A 19647-nucleotide genomic window follows, 5' to 3' on the forward strand; every position below is an offset into this window, starting at 1 on the left:
GTTTCTAAGCTCTCTTTAAAAAATGGATTTGGCAGTAGCCAAATATTTGAAGATAAATTGATTTCATGCAATACACAGAAAACAAGTATGTTATTGATATAAATGGTTTATTTGTAGAATTACATTAAAAATTATTTTGAAACAGCATGATCCCTCTCTGGACGGTATTAGAATTTCATGCCTAAATCAAGTTGAACATTAATTTATGTGAGTTTTTTTTTGTCATTTGCAGTAGTAATGAATGTCTATGAGTGGAACGTCATGGGAGGGACTGTGTAGATAACAGCTTCGAGAAAAAAGATGTACGTGTGAAGTTCATGTGGGAAGAAATTGCTACAGATTTCTCACTTTCATTCCTATTCTTAAAGAAAGATACTTAAATTTAAGGACGTCAGTCCTTTTCTTTCAATCTGATTGATAAAAGCAGAAGACTCAGGCCTAAATTATAAATTACATATGCAGTCGAGCAAATGCACAGACATGATGGAGACAGACCACAGTAAGAAAGAGGAAGGCTGCATGAGTTTTGGGAACCACAAACCTTGGACACTGACATTCTAAAATCAAATGACATTCTGATATCGATTTCCAGGCTTTTTCACTAGGGCAGTATTTATAATCTTTAACCAGCATGGCCAAGGGAGAAGTCTCAAGGGCAGTATAGACTCCTGCAGTCGTTGCCTAAGTTGTTTTTTTTTTAATTGAAGTATAGTTGATTTACAATGCTGTATTAGTTTCAGTTGTACAGCAAAGTGATTCAGTTATATATATATTTTTTTCAATATATTCCTTTTCAGATTCTTTTCCCATATAGGTTATTACAAAATATTGAGTATAGTTCCCTGTGCACTATACAGTAGGTCCATGCTGGTTATCTATTTTATACATAATAGTGTGTACATGTTAATCCCAAACTCCTAATTTATCCCCTTCAATGCCACACCTTTCTTACCTCATCTGGAATGCTGTTTTCTCATTCAGAAAGCTATTCAGTCTCTGATGATGGATTTCTACAAAGTACCATCTGAATCAGCTGATTTTTACAGAGACTCTTCTTCTAACACCCTCTGCAAAATGCTGGCTGGCTTCTTTACTTGTTATCATGAATAACAGCATGATTTTGTAGATACATGTTCTCTCTTTCAACACTGAATGCTCCCTATCCTTTTTCTGTCTACCAGCTGCCTTCTCTCTTCACTGTCAGCATTTTGTGATGAAAAAGATTCAATGACAAAGTGTGCCTAATATTGTGTAGGGTTTACATTCACTCAGGATTTGAAGCAGGCCCCCATTCTTACTGTTCAAATGCCGTATCACCTCTGCTAATCCCAATTCTCTCCAAAATGGAACTTAATCTGATCTAACATGCAAAACTCAGAAATGCATCCAGAGCCTACTCGTGACACCAGAGAAAAATGAAGAATGGTGGGCAAATTCACCTAACTTTACCTAAGTTTATATGTTTCACTCCCTCATACCAGGAAAATGAAGTATCTATTTATAAAAATGTTATACGTATATATCCTAAAAACAATCAAATTTCTACCATACTGGGGTAGGGATTGAGACTTTGTGCTGAATATTGCAAATACAAATATGAATAAGACCCTATCCCAAAACTCAAGGGGCTCAGAGGCTGGTAGGAAAAATACATACATAAGCAGATAATGATGACATAATTCTAGAAATGTAATAAAAATACATTAAAGTCCTCATTTTTTCCCTTTTCCAACATAAAGTAGAGGAGTCTTTTTACATATTGAAGGAAAGGGGGTGTGTTTTCATCAGAAGTATAGACAGGATTTCTGTTCCTGGTGGTTTATTAACCACAGAGATTATTTATGCTTCCTTCCAAAAGCTATTGAAATGGTAGAAAAGATATGAAAAGAAAGGGGTGAAGTACATAAAACTCTGGGCAACATGAGAGTACCTTAACAAATCAGAAATTGAGACACTTCCAAAGGATAGAAAGCATTTCCTAGTAATCGATCAGGACACCAGATCTGAGAAAACTGTAATCCGGAAGTACTTGATGAAAATACAGTCCAGAGAGAGGAACCATTTTCCCCAGCCGGCCCTAGATATTTTATCAAATTGATCCAGCACTTTTGCCTAGAGAGTAATTGCAATGGAGTAATTTATTAATGGAGAATTGCCGGCTCACAGCTGGGCAACCGACTCTAGTTTATACAGAGGTAAATAAGGCCACTCGGAATGCATGCTGAGTAATGTGGGGAGAAGTCTGGGAAGGGTTTAGGACCAAAACAGAAGCAGAGCAAGGTACTCTGAATCTCAAAAGGATATTAAGAAGAACAGGAATAGCCCTTCTGTCAGAAATAAAACATGGTCCACTCCCAGAGAAATGCCTTCGTCACCTTGATAACCGAGGTCACTCCTAGCCTACCTGCTGCCCAGGCATCTGTAAGACAAGCCTGCTCGTCGGTACACTCCAACCAGGTGCACTGAGCTCCCGTTCAACCCCTCCATTCAGAGGAGAGGCTAACAGGAAAAGAGACTTGCCCAGTTTAGGAGAAATCCATAGCAGTCACTAATACTAATCAACACAAGGTTCAAACACAGACATTCTGGCTTCAGAGCCTATGCTCTCATCTAGCACATAACTGGTCTAGATATGCTTTGGCCCAGTATACCTAACTTAATAACAGAACCTGCCCCCCCACACCTATGTCGTATTTCCAGTTATTGAAGGGAATTTTTTTAATGTCAGGCAAATATCCAATTGGTGAAACAGCTACCTATACAAATATTGAAAAGATAAAAAAATCAAGGAAATGTATTTTGGAACCAGAGCATTACCACATGGACCAGCCATTATTCCATGAAGTCATCCTTAGATCCGATCCTGGCTCTTTCTGATTCTCAAAACTTTTAATTTCTGAAGCAGCAGGGCCTCTAGAAGCCTCATGGTTTTCGGGCTAATGTTCTTACAGCTGTATTGGAATTGCTAGTGCTAGGAAAGGGTGATTCCCATATATGTACGACTTGGAAATTGGGGCTTCTAAATGGGTGCCTACCTCTCAGTGTCCTATAACGCCTTGCCAGGGCCACAGAGCTTCAGAAATTTTAACTAGTTTGACAGAATCCTGAAAAATTCCTTTGGTAGCAGCTGCCCTTTTATTGAAAATTTGATAAATCTGAAATATATATTTAGAGCCTACTCCATAGAGAAAGGGGAACAACCTCCATCGAGAAACAGAAAAAAAATTTTTCATTTCTTTCTGAGTCTAATTGATGTCACTATGGGAGCAGAGGGTAGAGAGGTAAACAGAAAAATTTGGCCATATTCCAGGATCTGGCCTTCAAAGTGATAGACTTAGAAAATGATTTTGAAAGTTATCTTTCAGTATGACTCACACTAACCAATTCACAAGAGACTAATGTATAAACTAGAATGCCAATATTTGTTTAGGGACTAGACATCTAGGCATCTCTTACCTGTACATTCTTTCCTAGCAGAGAAATCTACATGCAAATAATACTATGTTAACTTCATGAATCAGAGCAGGAGAAGTTCCTTGCATCTAGCTCTGTAATAGGGATATATCAATATTTGCTACAGGAACAAGATGATGATGATGATGATCATCATCATCATCAACACTGCATTAAAACAATTGTTATCAACTACCACTGAGTGCCTGCAATGTGCTTATTCACATTTTATCTAATTTCATAATAAATATATAAGTTGTATACTATTACCCTTTGTAACAGGTGAGGAAACACTGGCTCAGGATGCAAGTAATGTGCTCTTGTTTTTTATAGCTAAAAAAGGCAAGAGTCAGAACTGAGATCCCTCTCAAACTGGCCATCCTAGAGCTCATGTGTGCTCACAAGGTCCTTAACAGTACCACTTACCTTGTGAAAGTCTCCTCTTCCCTTGATGGATTTTATCTCTTTTTTTTTTTTTTTAACACCCTAATTCCTACATTTCATTATGAATTATTTTTCCTTTAGGTATGTTGTTATTACTTTCACCTGTGTAGCTTTAAAGTTTCTCGTAGAACTATATTTTGCCTGTTCTTTCTGCCTCTAGCCCTGATAATTCTGTGATTTGAAGTTGCTGTTGTAGAAATCCTTCTCATATTTCAGTTTGATTTTATAATTTTACTCCGTTAATTTTAGTGGTGCTTTGCTGGCATTCCTACCTTTTCTTTCTTTGTTAGGCACAGAACTTTCACACGGTCCTTTTGGTTCGGGGTTTTTTTGGTTGCTGTTCTTTCTCACTGATTTTGTCGTTGATTGCCAAAGCCCCTGAGTGATTTCTAAAATCAAAATCTTCGGTAAACAAGTGGAATGATATTAAGTCATATCTCCTATTTGATTCTATATTTCACCTTCTAGAATACAAGGTGACTTTTAGTTGATTGAAATCAACACTCATATTTTATTCATGCTATCAGTGTACTTTTATCTTAGTAAAAGTGTTAGTTTATCTGTAATATGATATTCAGTGATGAATCTGTAAGAGAGTGTCCTCACTCTGAAACGTCTCCTTAGTCAGTTGGATATTAATTGACATTCGGCTACTGCTATTACCTGTTTTAAGGAAAAGCAGTTGCATGTTAATGGCATGGAAGAAAAAATAGTTTGGCTAAATATCAACATTTTCTCCCAGTAAATGCATCATCGTGTATAACCAGATTGATGAAATAAAACATGTAGTCCTAACCATCAATGATCTTGAGCTACACAATGGGTCAAGTTGCAGATCTTCCCTGTACCTGTTGTTTCACAGTAAGGTAGAGATGCTTTCTACTTAAGAATATTAAAAAATTGTGGTAATATGGCATTCTGAGGTTAAAGGTCATCCAACAACTTTCAAAGAGGAAGATGGGCCATTCAGGACAAGTACTTTAGATCACTTTTCAGTTTTCTTTCAATATGTCATAATATCAAATTATTCATATGTTTGGAAAAAAGCCTAAAGAGATAAGAAGACTCCCTACAGAATGACTTTATTTTGATGCAATTATAGTGTCTGTAATTACTAAATCTACAATGAAAAGGCAATTTGACTCCATATTTTGCTGTCATTAAGCCAGAATGCCTGTTTATTATGCAAATGAGAGGGTATTTATAGATCGTGCTTCTCGATGCCAACTATTACGCTGAACTCTTTCTTTGAAGACCTAAAATGTAAACTGCTATATATTCATCTGTCTTATCACTGAGCCACTCAGATGGAAATGGCATTAAGTCCAATTGTTGGCCAAACGTAAGTTAAAAAAAAATAAAGGCTACAGATACTGATTTTTATCAAAGTCATATTTTTCACAGTGATGCTTAAATGTGAGATAAGGAGGAGAAGCCAAAGAAAAGGAATCCACTAAGAAATGCTTGGAGAGTGTGCCATGTAATAGACATAATAGGGTACCTGCCTCTCAAATATCCTTTCCAAGTGTTTGGCTCCCCCTGATTTACTTCCAAAGTGGATGGAGGCACAGTTGTATAATGTCCCCTCACTCACACAATTTGATTAATTATGGACACATTAAAAAGTAGAGCATTCAATTTGAATACAATGTACAAAATTAGAACCTTACCTAAACCTTTTAAATCTTCTGAATTAGATAGAACCAATCACAAAGCCAATTTTCTGGTATTCTGAATAAATTCAATTTGTATTAATCTAGCACTTTAGGATGCTGGGCAATGATCTTCACCATAATTCATAGGATGTAGGGAAGATACAGGGAGAAAATGTAATGAGTGTCTCACAGACTTATTGAGCATAAAAAACTAGGGGTCAAATGCGCACACAGGTAAAGGGTATTAGCAAGCAGCCAATACCCTTTTCTACTACTATGCTAGGCATAGCATAGTAGAAAATAAGCCGATAGAAAAAATTTTATTTTTGTTATTGTGGAGATCATATTATAAAGTATTTGTGTATGCTAGCTTTTGACTGCAGGCAACACCAAATGCAACACAAAATGGATTAAACCATAAGAAACACTTATGTCCCATTGCAAGAAGTTCCCAGGTATGGTGGTCGTATGGTTAAACAGTACAACAGCTCAAACCATCTTCAGGGTCCATGATTACTCCCAACTTTCAGCTCCTTTATCCGTAAAACATCAGCCTCTCCTTCACTGCGTTCTCTCATGATCACAACACACTTACAAGCAGTTCTAGCTGCCACACACAAATATAACACCAACCAGCAGAAGAGAAATCACTTCCTATGTATGTATTTACAAGAGTTAGAAAAACTTTCCCAGACATCAGCCGGCAGACTTCCTCTTATACCACAACAGGCCCAAACTGGATCACATGGCATTGCTCAAACCAACCATTGGGAAGAAGTATGGGATTACCAGGATTGACATATAGACTAATAAAATTTACCCATGAGTGGGGGATAAGGAGTAGTAGTTGCTTATCTAAAAATGCGTATCTAAAAATATGGCTTATCTGAAATCAGAAGGAAGGAATAGCTGTTAGGTAAGCAACTGACCTACAATCTTGTTTATTATTATTTTGTAAGTTGTATATGTTGTTCATTCAAGTCTCCTGTCCCCAAATTAGTTCATTAGCACACAATAGAAGGTTGAATTCAGGAAGAATAAGCCAAATCACTTTTTATACTTCATATCTGATATATTTAGCGTGTAAACTTAGCCTTCAGGCCCAACTACACTCAGATATTTAAATCCCGGTGGTTTTCTACCTGGTGTGTTCTCTCAGTTCAGTCTTTCATAATCATTTCTACTAGAGCATATATCACATTGGATTTTAACCATCTGTATGCATCTGTATTTATTCATTTATTAATGAGGCAGAATTCCACGGGCCCTGGAGCTAGCTTGTTTCAATTCAAATCCTCTCTCCAGCACTTATTAGCTGTGCAACCTTTGGTAACTTTCCTTATCTATGATAGACAGATAGTACTGCCTGACTCATGGGTTTATTTTGTGATCATTAAATGAGCTTCTACGTTTCAAGCTCTTATTTTATTTATTAATTTACTGTTTTTAACTGGAGACTGCAGAAATTTCCATCATATTTACCACAATCTGAACGGTGTATAGACTGATTTTAAAGTTTTGCTTCCCTGTGTGACAAAACAATGATAGTTTGCACACCGTTTGATAAAAGAGGGCTTTGAGTCGCAAGCTTACATTTTCTCTCAAGTGCCTGTAGCTCAGAAACAGCAAGAGTTCAGAGCTGGGTTTCAGCAAAGCAATGGAGAATGGGAATTCCAAATGATTATTCTGTTGTTGCTATAAAAACATTTTGAGAGTCAATTTGCTTGATCCAGCTAACCTGTACCACTTCCAAAACTGCCGAAAGCATCTAGCTTTATCTTGCTGTACAAAAGAACAAAACTGTACAGAAGAGGTAACTTCAACTAATATCGTACACAATGACACTGCTGATGAAAACTATACTAAACTGATCTATGTAAGATTTCCATTCCATCTCTAGGTTTTCATATCTACCATTTTTATCAAAAAATAAAAAAGGGAGACTTTGACACTTACTGTATCATTTTTAAAATGCTACAAAACGCACTTGCAGTCTTTATAATGCATCTGAAAAAGCTCTTTTGCAATCCTTTCTTGATCATCACCCTGTCATCTTACCAAAATCTTGGGAGGCCCTTTAAAGCTATAAAAGTTCTCCAATATTGAGTGGTGCTTTGAAAATAAATTACAGTTTTTGAAACTGCATTAGTAGAGAAATGGGTGTACAATAAATGGATTACTAGAGAAACAATGTTAAATTTGTGAATTTATTATTAAATGCTTTTAGAAACATCTCTGATATCCCAATTTCCAAGATTTCTTTCCCTATTATAGGTGGGAAATTTTCAATTTGTCTAAGAACTCTTGCTTTTCTGTCTCATTATCACAGTATTTCAGTACTTGGGTTTTGACTTGGATATGTTTTGTTTCCATTCTTTTATTCTCTATATTATAGGCCTAAGGGGGGAAATAATCTAGCAATGAATATAGTTTTCATTTGGCTCAGGGATTCATTTTTACTTTAGCTAGTTCTTCTGAAATTTATGTTGACTATAATTGCTAAATGTAATTGTGGTGATTGATCTTCTGGGAATGAGAAACTCAGTTTGTTTAAAATTTTATACAGTCTATTACTTTATAATACATTATTTGTAAACAATGCTCATGCTTTCTCTTCATTCTTTAGGAAATCTCTATTTCATGTACTCTAAGAAACCATTAATTACAGGATGCAGCATGATTTTATATACCACTAAGAAAAAATGCTGCACATTAAACTATGTCCAAAAATGGTTTCATATCACTTGAATTTTTGTTTTGTACTTATTAAAAGGTCATTGACTTCTTTAGACAGATTTTATTTTGTGTCATTTTTGTGCATACAAATGAGGAAAATAAAAGAGATGGGTTAATAACTTGCAAAGATTTCTAAATCTGTCTTCAATTCATAGTTGATGATGCCCATCTTTTCTTACACACCATTTTCCTTTGTGCCATCAACAGTGTTCGATAAAGCATCTCTTTAAATATTGTTCCATTAGTGCTTCTAAAACCTTCCAAGCTGTTTGACTCCCATTCTGCTAGCTTTGAGTGTATAAGCTTACAGTAGAAAGCTTCAGACACAGCCAGGATTCAGATCCCTTCCTCAAATGGCCTTTAAATGATTTGTTACTGGGATATCAATAGGAATAAGAAGACAGTTGAGTGTGCACAAGCCTGGCTGACAGTGATAGTGAGATGTCATAGATTATAAGGCAAATAAATCCTCATTTCAGAGGTGTAAAAACATAGGGGAAAATTGTAACGTGGGAAAAAAAATGTATTCACAGTTGAATGTTTTAATCTCTCCACTATCAATGAGTCACCATGGCATTTTTCTAAACCTACACAATAGGGGTCCCACATCGTTCTACATCACTGGTTCTTTCACTTCACACACATACCCAGTTATGAATGCAGAGCAGACTTAGTAACAGAATTCACCACCTCTGGCTATAAATTCAGATATTCCAGGAACAACTAAGCCTAGTGAACCCACACAGTAGGTTTTACTTCTAATCATGCTTTCCTGATTACAAGGTACAGATACTCAGATTACTATCAATATTAGTATTTGCAAGATACTACGTCCTGAAACTCAGAACTGAAAACCAAGCCAAAGGAAGCAGGACAGCCAGAGGGATGCGGCTGCTTGGTGGTCACAGATTTGAGCCCTGGGATCAGCTGCATTTGGAGCCCTGGTCCCCCCACTTATTAACTCTGTGACAATGAGCATGGTTCTTCTCTTCTCTATGCTTCAGTTTCTTTAGGGTATTTCATAGCGTAAATTCCTGAAGGAGAGAATCTTATTGGCCTCACTCACCTTTTCATGCTAAACAGTGTCACTGGCCTCAGGCCAGCATCTAAGTGAGGTGCCCTTGAATCAGGTACTCATACCTCCTTACATCTGCTGTGCGCATGGCTCTTGGGGGGTGATCATGCAACCTACATGGACTCTTTTCCATCGTTAGAGTCTGTAAGCAGGACAATTTCAGTGGAAAGGGGCTATGGGTGGGCATTCACATCTTAAGTACATCTCCCACCACCATCTACAGGATCCACAGTCAGATATCTCCTCAGAAAAAAAAGTTAAAAAAATTTTTTAATAGATACAAAGATTTTGAACAAATTGGGCCAGCTTGGAAATCAACCCTAGTAATAATGACACTTTTGCCAAAGTACATTATTATTTTTTTAAACAATGAAAATTAGAGTAAGACAAGAAAATAACTGAATTCTTATTATTGCCAGTGTCCTTCCACCTTTAAGGAAGAGAAGTCTTGAGGAACTGCTTTTGCTTGTCTTGGGGAGACAGGAATGGAAGGGGGTAAACACTGGACAACCTGGAAAACTAAATTGTGTAAGATAAAGATAGGAAATAATTCACATTGAACATATGAAAACCAGAAGTTGGTAGTCAATTCCAATGTCTAGTAGGAGTAGCTGACCATTTAAAAGTTTGACCTCTGGTTTTTAATACAAATGTTGCTATTCTGCTCTTTTGAGCCCTAACATATGTACCCCCCTCTGCTTACTCCTTTTGGACCCAGATTTCCTAATTCCTGGTCCTACAGTTTACTTCTTATACATGCTTTCCCATCTGCTCCCTGGCGATCAGAGTAGTGTTTCCAGTTGTCTATGTCAGGAAGGTAACTGAGAGTTGTAATTTACCACTATTGGTGTCAAGAGATGCCATCCTGGGGTCTGTTTGAGTTTTCATAATGGCAGGAAGAGGGAGCCAGGAGAAACTCAGAGGCTGTCTCAGTGGTGTGAATTGGCATCTTACTCTCCTTTTCGCTGACTCCACACAAGGCACAGGACTTAGGAGACACACATAACATGCATCAAGTACCCAGTACATGATAAGTAAGACATAGCAGTAAATAAGTATGGTTCTCCCCTTCGGAGGAAGAAAAGAAACTAAGAAAGAAAGAAAAGACAAAACTAAGGAGAGCAGGAGGATGTCGATTGGAGAGGAGAGACAGAGAGAGAGAGGGGGCAGAAAGATAGGAGAAGGAAAACCAACATAGCTGTAGGAGGCTGCAGAGAGACAGGCTTGGAAGAAGGGACAGAGAGCACATAACAGCACCTTCTATGGGGCCAGGAAAGGGAGATCATGGTGATGGTTTCCATGGGCGTTTACTTATTTCCAAACTCATCAAGTTGTACACATTAAATATGTACAGTTTTTGTACGTCAGCCATACCCCAGTCATTCAATATCTCCTAAGGGATTCTTAGGAGATGCAGCTGGTGAGTGTTCAGTATTCCTGCCTCCTCACATTTTTCCAAAGACACCTTCAGCATAATAACCTCTACACCCCTTCAGTGTTTGTACTGTGATATTTGTAGGACTGGGGAAGAATGTTGATTCTTTTTTCAAAGTAAAGCTAAGCAGCCCCATTTGTATTTGATTTGCAAAGGCATCTATTAGAGATACTGGCTGAGAACCATACTCTTAAGCAGAATTCTCCCTGCACCTCTTTAGGAGACTTTTGTGATGAGATAAAGGGGTAAAATCTGGAGCTACCTAGATCTATTTTGAATCAACAGATTGCAGATACAGGGCTCAGGAGCCTGTATGTTTTATGGTTTCATAAAGGTAGGCTGCGTGCTATGCTTCCATTTGCTCCAAGGTCTGATAAACAACCTTTCATCTCTCCATTTTACTGGGACTAACACCGAAAGTCAGCTTTCTCCTGCCATGACAGGGGCCGTACAACCTCTGGCTGTCCTCCTACTTCCAGCAAGAGAAACTATCTAAACCCAAGAGACGCTACACCTCAAGCCTGACATTCCAACATTTGCAAACTCATGGAGGATTTTGATCATGCTGCTAGAGTTCACTAACTGCCTAAGGATCCTTGGGTTTGGAAAGAATTTAAATGAAACTTTTGACAGTGTTTTTTTTTTTTCTCTCCCAAAATCTTTCGGAGTGGGTGTCATAGGTGGGATTCCCAGGGAAGCTGCTCTGAGTCAGAGGTAGCTTACTGGGGACTGCTTTCCATGTAAGGGAGTGGAGGAAGCAAGGTTTAGGCAAGATGCAGTTACCACAGTCTTCAGCTGATCCTACAGGGCTCTTCAGAGATGAACCAAATTAAGGCAGGGGGACGTGCCTTTACACCAGCATCCTCGTCATTGCGTGTGGGCTGTCCCTGGGGAAGTGGGTTTAACCTTGGACAAAGCAGTTCCCTTTACCCAAGGGTGATTCTTTAGGAGAGACTCCTCAGCTGTGAGCTGTCAGCGGGCCCTGAGACTGAGGGCCTCATTCCTGAAAGGGAGGGAAGGATGCACAGGGCATCTTCTTAGGGTTTTCACAAACACTTACAGAAGGTCAAGGGAAATTCGGATGGAATAAAATGACTACATTCTGCCCTTCATCTCAAAAAAATACTTTATAACACATTCTGTGATATCTCCTGGACTCTGTAATAATTTCTGCAAGAATTACTTTCAGTTTGGGGCATTTCTGCATTCAAAGACTTTTTCTTAGTAATAATATATTCTTCAATATTTCTTTGACCTTCTTCTCCTGTTTGCTCTTTAATTTTGCACGCTATTATGATAAAGTACAATACTTAAATAGAGATGGAAATAGTTCTTTCAACAAAAATCATTATGTTTATGCAGTATGATAGACTATCTCACTATAAAATCCAAGAAATCCATATCAATTTATGGACCTAGAGATAGACATAATTAAAGTCCTCCTAAGTAGAATAAATGTAAGGGACAGAGGGAAGTTGTCATGGCAACAAAAAATCCTGATTTTCCTCATTTTATACCACAAATGTATTAACCTTTATGATACCTTAAAATTTCTTCTACATTCTATTTTAACCAGTGGCCATTTTGCATATTATATTTGCTAAATACGTAGCTGAATCCTTCTTTCTTGCAGTTTAGCTTTTTACATTACATTGTAAAGTTTTTTTTTTTAATCTGGCATTAAGAAATAAATCTCTGTCTGCAAGGTATAGTTTTCTCAAGAGCAAAACAGTTTTAAAGGCTTTTTCTTCTGTGTAATTTAAAATATTTCAGGTTTATAATATACTGACAATGTAAACATACGGGAAAAAACAGTGAGTATCCTATCACAAGGTTGACATTTTTAAGTGTATCTTTCCAACCTCTTTTATACAAAAGATCTTATCTAGAGAAATTGGACATACTTTATATAATGTTTCATAATTTGCATTTTCATCTAATACTCTAATGTATTTCCAGGTTTGTAAATATTTATCTTTAAGATAATTCTAATAACATTATTTTATGGATTACCATAATTTAAGTCTCTCTGTTAGGTAGTTTCTGGTCTTCTAATACTATAAATAAGTTACGACAAACATCCTTATATTAAATGAATTCTTTACTGTGAATTCCTACAAAAAGAATGAGTGCTTCTACAGCTTTTAACATGTTCTCTTACTTTGGCCTCTATAAAGTATTTTTCAAAACTATGGTCTTTACCTATTGCCAAGTTTTTGTATCCTCACCTTCGCATCTATATTTATCCTCATTTACAATTAATATATATTAACTTTCAGTTTTTTGACTATTTGTTAAATTAAACACTTTTTTTTTTTTTGGTAGGAGGGATTTGCATTTCTTTCTTTTAGAATTGCTTGCTTGTGTCCTTTGTACCCAACCTTCTTCTAGGCAGGAATTTATTTTTCTATTCAATAATATTTCTCTTGGCATATTCAAGATGTTAAATTCCACTTTAACGAACTCAATGACTATACCTCAAAATTAAGCAGTCTCTTTCCTATTAGTAAGATGACTTGTGTTTTCTATTTACTGGTAAACCAATTCAAAAGAAAATCATAAATACCTTTCCAGTACTGATTTAATTGTTTCATAATACTTAAATGTTATTACTGGAATAGACTAGTGGAAGGAACTTTGGATCAGGCTAAATCTGTGTAGAACAAATCACTTAACCTCTCCACAACCATTTTTTTCCCTGTAAAATATGATAAGTTACTTTTCAGGGTTGTAATGAGAATTGAGGATATTATACTTAAATATCAATGCCAGCATTTTGGCACATAGTAGGTTCTTAATAAATGGCATCTTTAGTTTTTCTTAGCCTCATTTAATGTTATTGTATCTTAACAGGTCCCTTAGCATAGTGATTTTCCAAACTCTAGGTCGCAAACCAATATTTATTTGTGAAACTAATAAATATAACTAGAATTTTTTACTAAAACAGAACAGAATAGAATGGAATGTATCAGAATATTTCACACATAGTAAGGGCAAGTTTCTTTATGTGAAGTGTGTTCCATATTTAACATATAGGGGGAGAGTGTGTATACTGGAGCACAATACACAATGTACTTCTTACTAAGGGTCATAGTCCAAAACTTCTTCAAAAAAACCACTATTTTATTAGATTTTAGTCTCATAGCATACAAGTCCCTTATACTAGTAGCTAGGACACCTAGGTTCAAACCTCAACTCCACTAATTACTGCTATCTATCTTTGAACCAATTGCATAACTTCTGTATGCCTTAGTCTCCTCACCTGTAAAGTGGGTGCTAATTATACTTATCTCATGGGAATGGTGTGAGAATTCTGTGATTTCATATATCTCAGCCACTTAGCATGTCCTCAATAGCTGTTGGCTGTTTTTTTATCAAGACTTGAGTAGAACATAAATTTTTTTACTAAATAAACAAACAATGCCACCTGCACTAAAGTACATAAGAGAGTATGAAGTCATCACATTAGTCAGGACTGAATAATAAGCTAGTTTTTCCACCTGCAAAGTGATGCTTCTTGATAAGCATCTTATTTCCCTAAATATGCATTTTCGAGAGCCATGTAACTGTTCTTAGTTTTGTTATTTACAAACACTATCTCTCAAAATATAAAGGAATGAAAATAAATTCAGCAATTGGTCTTTCTTTGACAGTATATTAGATCCTTAATTGCCCATTATATCTTTATAATTTGTGAAAGACTTTTAATTTCACAGTGGTATACATTAAGTAAAAGAAGCACTGTCTATATATTTCGTACATAATCTTTTCTTGATTTTTAAAACAATCAGAAATGGTAGGGATAATATCATTGGCTAGTAAGTTCCAAGTTTATAGGTTTTACCTTTTTTGATAAAACATCTTGCAAGCTGTACCTTATGTCTGAAGAGGATTCTTTCTGGAAATTATAGAAACATTCTTTGCTTCCTTCACAACAACAACAAAAATACTGCGTAAGCTTCAAGTGCCTTTTCTAAATGTTAACTCTGTTTAATAAAAGCCTTATTTTTCCCAAAGCCATTTAGATCATTCAACTTATATATACAAATGTTTTATATATATTCCAAAATAAACTGGGGAAATATGAAAATATTTAACAACCCAAGAGAAAGGACCCAAACATCTCCGTGCACAAAAGCTATAAACAACTGTGTAGCCATTTGGAGGGAGCAGCCGGATGTCAGGCTCATCCCAGCAATGATATCCCACTTCCAGAACATGACAGAAATTGAGCTGAAACAGACAATATACCTTTAATTTAATAATGACACTGCTGTATTTAGCTATTCTATTTAGCACAATCGTTTCCTTTAAATCCCACAGCAAACCATAATTCCTCAAATATCCTCAACTATCCTGTGGAGATAAGTAATGATAATCACATCTGGTGATTCTCATGGCAGAGGAATGAATTCATTTTTTAATACACACAGATATTTTATGCATATGTATGTGTTTGTGTGTGTGTAACTCTAGTCTTGCTAAGTCACATGAAATATGAGTTAAGGCATCATCAATATCAATAGCTTCACCTAGGTTGTGCAAACAGTACTCCAAATTTTTGCAGGGAGACAAGAGCCAAAGCTAAACAGAATCAGAAAATCAGGGAAAGCTTCTGGAAAGTGACCCTGAGTTAGAAAAAATAAAATTTTTTCACAATCTGGAAAAGTCTGAGCTGCCAAATGCTATTAGGGAAGGAGGGATAGATCAATCCATTGATTGATCAATTAATCAATAGAAGGAACAAACTTGCATGCCAGACATTGTGCTAAATTCTTTGCATGGATTAAAACCTTACATACTTGGTATGATTACTCTCCTTTTACAAATGAAGAAACTCAAGAACAGAGAAGCCCTGAACCCCTATCTGTCTAATTCTACCCCTTAGGATTGTATTAGTAGCTACTAGTGAAAAATTCAAAGCTTTGGAAAGAGAACTAATCTATTATAAAATTTGATTATCTATGTATCTCAGCCTCATCCATGATCTCCTTTCAGGAGACCCAAAATCTCTAGATTTCGATTAAGATTTTAATAAATCCCATATATTTGAGATTATTCTACTTTCAACTGTACTCTCACTAAATATGTAAGTAGGCGTAATTAATGCACAGAAGGTTTGAAGTCTATAAAAATCCTTTATCTGCTTGCTCGTTATTTCCATTTCTTTGCAACTCAAAAGGGCTTTATGGGTCCATCAACTTTCCTGCTGAGACTGTGAAGTTAGGCCCAGGCCAATTTGTATTTATCTATTTCTGCCCCAAATCATGTCCACTCTCACCAGCACAGTCTGAAAACTCACATCACACGATAAAAGTATTTAAGTCCAGAATACGTTTAGATTGGAGAATATGACTTCATTTGTACCCCTTTAGAAGACCTTCCTTACATTTATACAGCACTTCACATATACTTAAGAAAAATCTAGGCAGGGCAGGTTTCGATTCTTCATATTTCAAAAGATGCATAAATTAAGAAGTTTAATGCCTTGTCAAACTTCATTTAGCTAGTGAAGAAAACTAGAACTGTTTTCTGTATTCAAGGCTAAGATTTTTTCACTGACTACCTTAAGGATTCATTTTTTAAAATATTTTGAAGATAACATTTTAAATAATTGAATAAATTTAATAATTTATATTAATTATATAATTCAATAATATAATCAAACTAAATAAACTGAAATAATTAAAGTCATGTTTTATCATCAGCACCTCGGTCTATATAGTCAATCATGCCACATTTACAGTGGCTTCAAAAATTCACCCAGCAAGACAAGTGAATTATTGATCATAGTATTATCTACAGTAAATGTCAAAAAAACATAACTGGGCAGAAAGCATACTATCAATAAATGAGATTCAAGAACTAATTTCTGTATAACATTCAGGAATCTTAGCGTATCAATGTTACAATAATATTCTTTACAACCATTTTAAAATTTACTAACATTTTGAATGTGCTATCATTTATAATTTATCAACACTTCCAATATAAATATTTGGTCTCTCCTTTTCGAAAACGCAAAACATTTAGAGTATAGAGCAGGTATGTTGTCAGCAATTGTTTCATGGACATTTCAGTAGGATATGAGTTAAAAAGTTAAATCTATATAGCAAATAATTGCCTGTATAAGTAACTAATAGATTTGACAGTTTCATTTTATTGTTAGGAGAAAATGCTTTCAATAACTATGTCTGGTCTTACCTTCTGGGGAAGAACCTTCTCTGTGGTTCCATAAATATTTCATGAACCAACATAAAGTAATATGCTAATGACAGGCTATTTACCCAGTGAGCAGGTGTGCCCTCTGATGTTTTTTCATCTCTAGAATAGCTCTGATGTGGGGTCAGTTAAACCAGTTTGAGTTGTTCTTTTTTTTTTGCTTCCCTCCCCTCACAGTTTCACCTGAACCTAAAATGGTGAGCGAGAGTCATCATGAGGCCCTAGCTGCCCCGCCAATCACCACTGCAGCAACTGTTCTACCAAATAATGCCACAGAGTCAGCCAGTCCTGGGGAAGGAAAGGAGGATGGCTTTTCTAAGCTGAAGGAGAAGTTTATGAATGAGTTGCATAAAATTCCATGTGAGTATTGTATATTGTTGCTTGCGTAAAAATAAATGGTTGAAAATCAGCGTACCCATCGGGAGAAAAAGAATTCCTCTTAACCTAAGTGTACATTTGATTTTTTATTATTGGAATGGTAGTATTCCAAAAATAAAATGGAATATTCTTGGACATGGAATATTCTTCTTAAGGATTTAAATATACTTAATACATGAAAATCCAATTTATAAAAAAAACTATCTTGTGTTTAATGTAGGTGGGCTCTTTTTTTAATCTTCTTCAATGTCTCTTTCTCCAGAGAATGTTAACGTTTATGTGTTGTGTAGTTTAGATTTGTATTTATGAAATCATTCCACTGTAAAGATTATTCCTAAGCAATGGCTAAAATGTACTTTCCCATTATTACAAGTTTGGTTTTCTTTCACTCATCTGTTAATATTTCAAAAGCTTTTGCACACTTTTTAACATTTTCTTTGTTGTCATTGGGAAAGAAACAATAACCTGGACCTAAGTTTATTTGTGTGGGTATAGCACTAAGTCCAACCAGTGCCACTGAATTTAAATCATAAACTACAGGTTGGTCTTTTTTCTTCAGAGATGAACATTTACTATGCACCAGACACTTCTCTAGGTTCTGGGAAAGTAAGTTTTGGCCCTCACAAAGCTTATATTCTAGTGGGGGAAAAGAAATAATCAGTAAGGAGGCAAATGTATATGATACATCACAGAATGGTAAATAATATAAGGAAACAGGAGGAGAGTAAGTGGGAAAGGGAAGGTGGTAGAGGGTAAAAGGTCATTATTTTTTAGTATTATCTGAGTTAATTTCCTTTGTAAGGAAACCTGGAGGAAGTAGGGGAGAAAGTTCTAAAACCTGTGATATACAAAGGCCCTTAGGCAAGAATCTGCCTGGAATGGCAAGGAGCTCAGTGTGCCTTCGGTAGAATAACACAAGGTAGAGGATGGCAGAAGACAAACCTGAGGCCCTGTTATTTGGAGCCTAGTGAATTGTTCTAAGGAACCTGGGTTTTACTCTGAGTGAGATAAAATGCCTTCTCAACATTCTGAGCAGAGGTATCCTATGATCTGCCGTAGGTTTTTCTTAAAAATCACTCTTGAAAATGTGCTTGTGTTGAAAATGTGCTTAGAGGGGCAAGGACAGAAGATAAAGCAGGCTGTTGCAATCATCTAGATGAGAGATTTACCAAAGTTATAAGAGTTATTCTATAAGGACATTGAGAAACTAAATGAAAAGTACAGGGAATCAATTTCTTATCCTCCCAGGAATTAACAACTTGTTCATCTGTTTGTCCACCTTTAACAAATCCAAGTGCATCTGAGAGACACTCTTAGCTCAGTTGTCAGCAATTTCCATTCCCAGCATGAATCTCCATAACCCAGGGAAGATGGAGATGGTCCAACAGAGCGATCCCTAGGATGGGAAACACAGGCTCTCAGGTTCTCTTCCTTGCTCTGCTGCTGAGCTGATGGACTGATTTGGGTATCTTTTGATATGACTTTGAAGTCATAACTACAGGGCAAAAACCAAATGCATCTGTCATGGGGGCAAACTCTCACTTGAATATTTTATCGAAATGCTTGCTCTAAAAGAAATGTGTTAGAGGGAAGCAGAGAAAGAAAAGAACACCACCAAATCAAACGCATATTCTGCCTTGTCTTCAACACCCTTTCCTTCTCTGGAAGAGTAAACAATATGAGAAGCAATGGCAATGTTGATAACAGTGAGATTTAATGTTCCCCGTGTATCCACACACCCATTCTCTCATCTCCTTTAGGCCTTCACCCAATAGCATCTTCTTAATTAGGACTTCCCCAACCATGTTACTTAAAATTCTAACCCATTTACCCCACCCAATCTTTGCCAGCATTTCCTGCCCTCTCCCTTGCTTTATTTCTCGCTGTATTACTTAGCACCATCTGAAATGCTATGTATTTTATTATCTGTTTTTCAATTGCTCTGGCTCTCTCCAAAATAATGTAACCTCTATGAGGGCAAGAATTTGGGTCTGTTCTATGCATAGTTTCATCCCTGGTGATCCTTAGTATATACGGGGCACACAATATCTATTTGTTGAGTGAATTAATGAATGAATCAATGTTGATTTAACTTACATGCTGAGCCCCCCACTCTTAGATTTTGAGGGCTTAAGATGCTGAAAATTTAAAGCATATGAAAAAATTTTAAGATAAACAACAACGCCCTACTGTATGGCATAGGGAACTATATTCAATACCCTGTGATAAACCATAATGGAAAGGAATAT

The 19647-nt window shown here is 36.3% G+C and overlaps 1 protein-coding gene and 1 long non-coding RNA gene across 5 annotated transcripts in view; one reads left to right on the forward strand and one right to left on the reverse strand.

Moving 5' to 3' along the window:
* SYT1 (synaptotagmin 1) overlaps positions 1-19647 on the forward strand; it is a 538168-nt gene that overhangs the window by 323074 nt on the left and 195447 nt on the right. For all 3 annotated transcript variants that reach the window (XM_082351698.1, XM_082351697.1, XM_082351699.1), the window contains one exon: positions 17198-17380. In XM_082351698.1, the coding sequence (XP_082207824.1) occupies positions 17215-17380 (166 nt within the window). In that variant the 5' untranslated portion in view covers positions 17198-17214. The remainder of the gene's footprint in view (positions 1-17197; positions 17381-19647) is intronic.
* LOC309609796 overlaps positions 1-19647 on the reverse strand; it is a 289307-nt gene that overhangs the window by 136236 nt on the left and 133424 nt on the right. The gene's annotated exons all lie outside the window — the stretch shown is intronic.

Source organism: Balaenoptera borealis (assembly GCF_965194805.1).
Source record: "Balaenoptera borealis genome assembly, chromosome: 13".
Taxonomy (NCBI): Eukaryota; Metazoa; Chordata; class Mammalia; order Artiodactyla; family Balaenopteridae; genus Balaenoptera; species Balaenoptera borealis.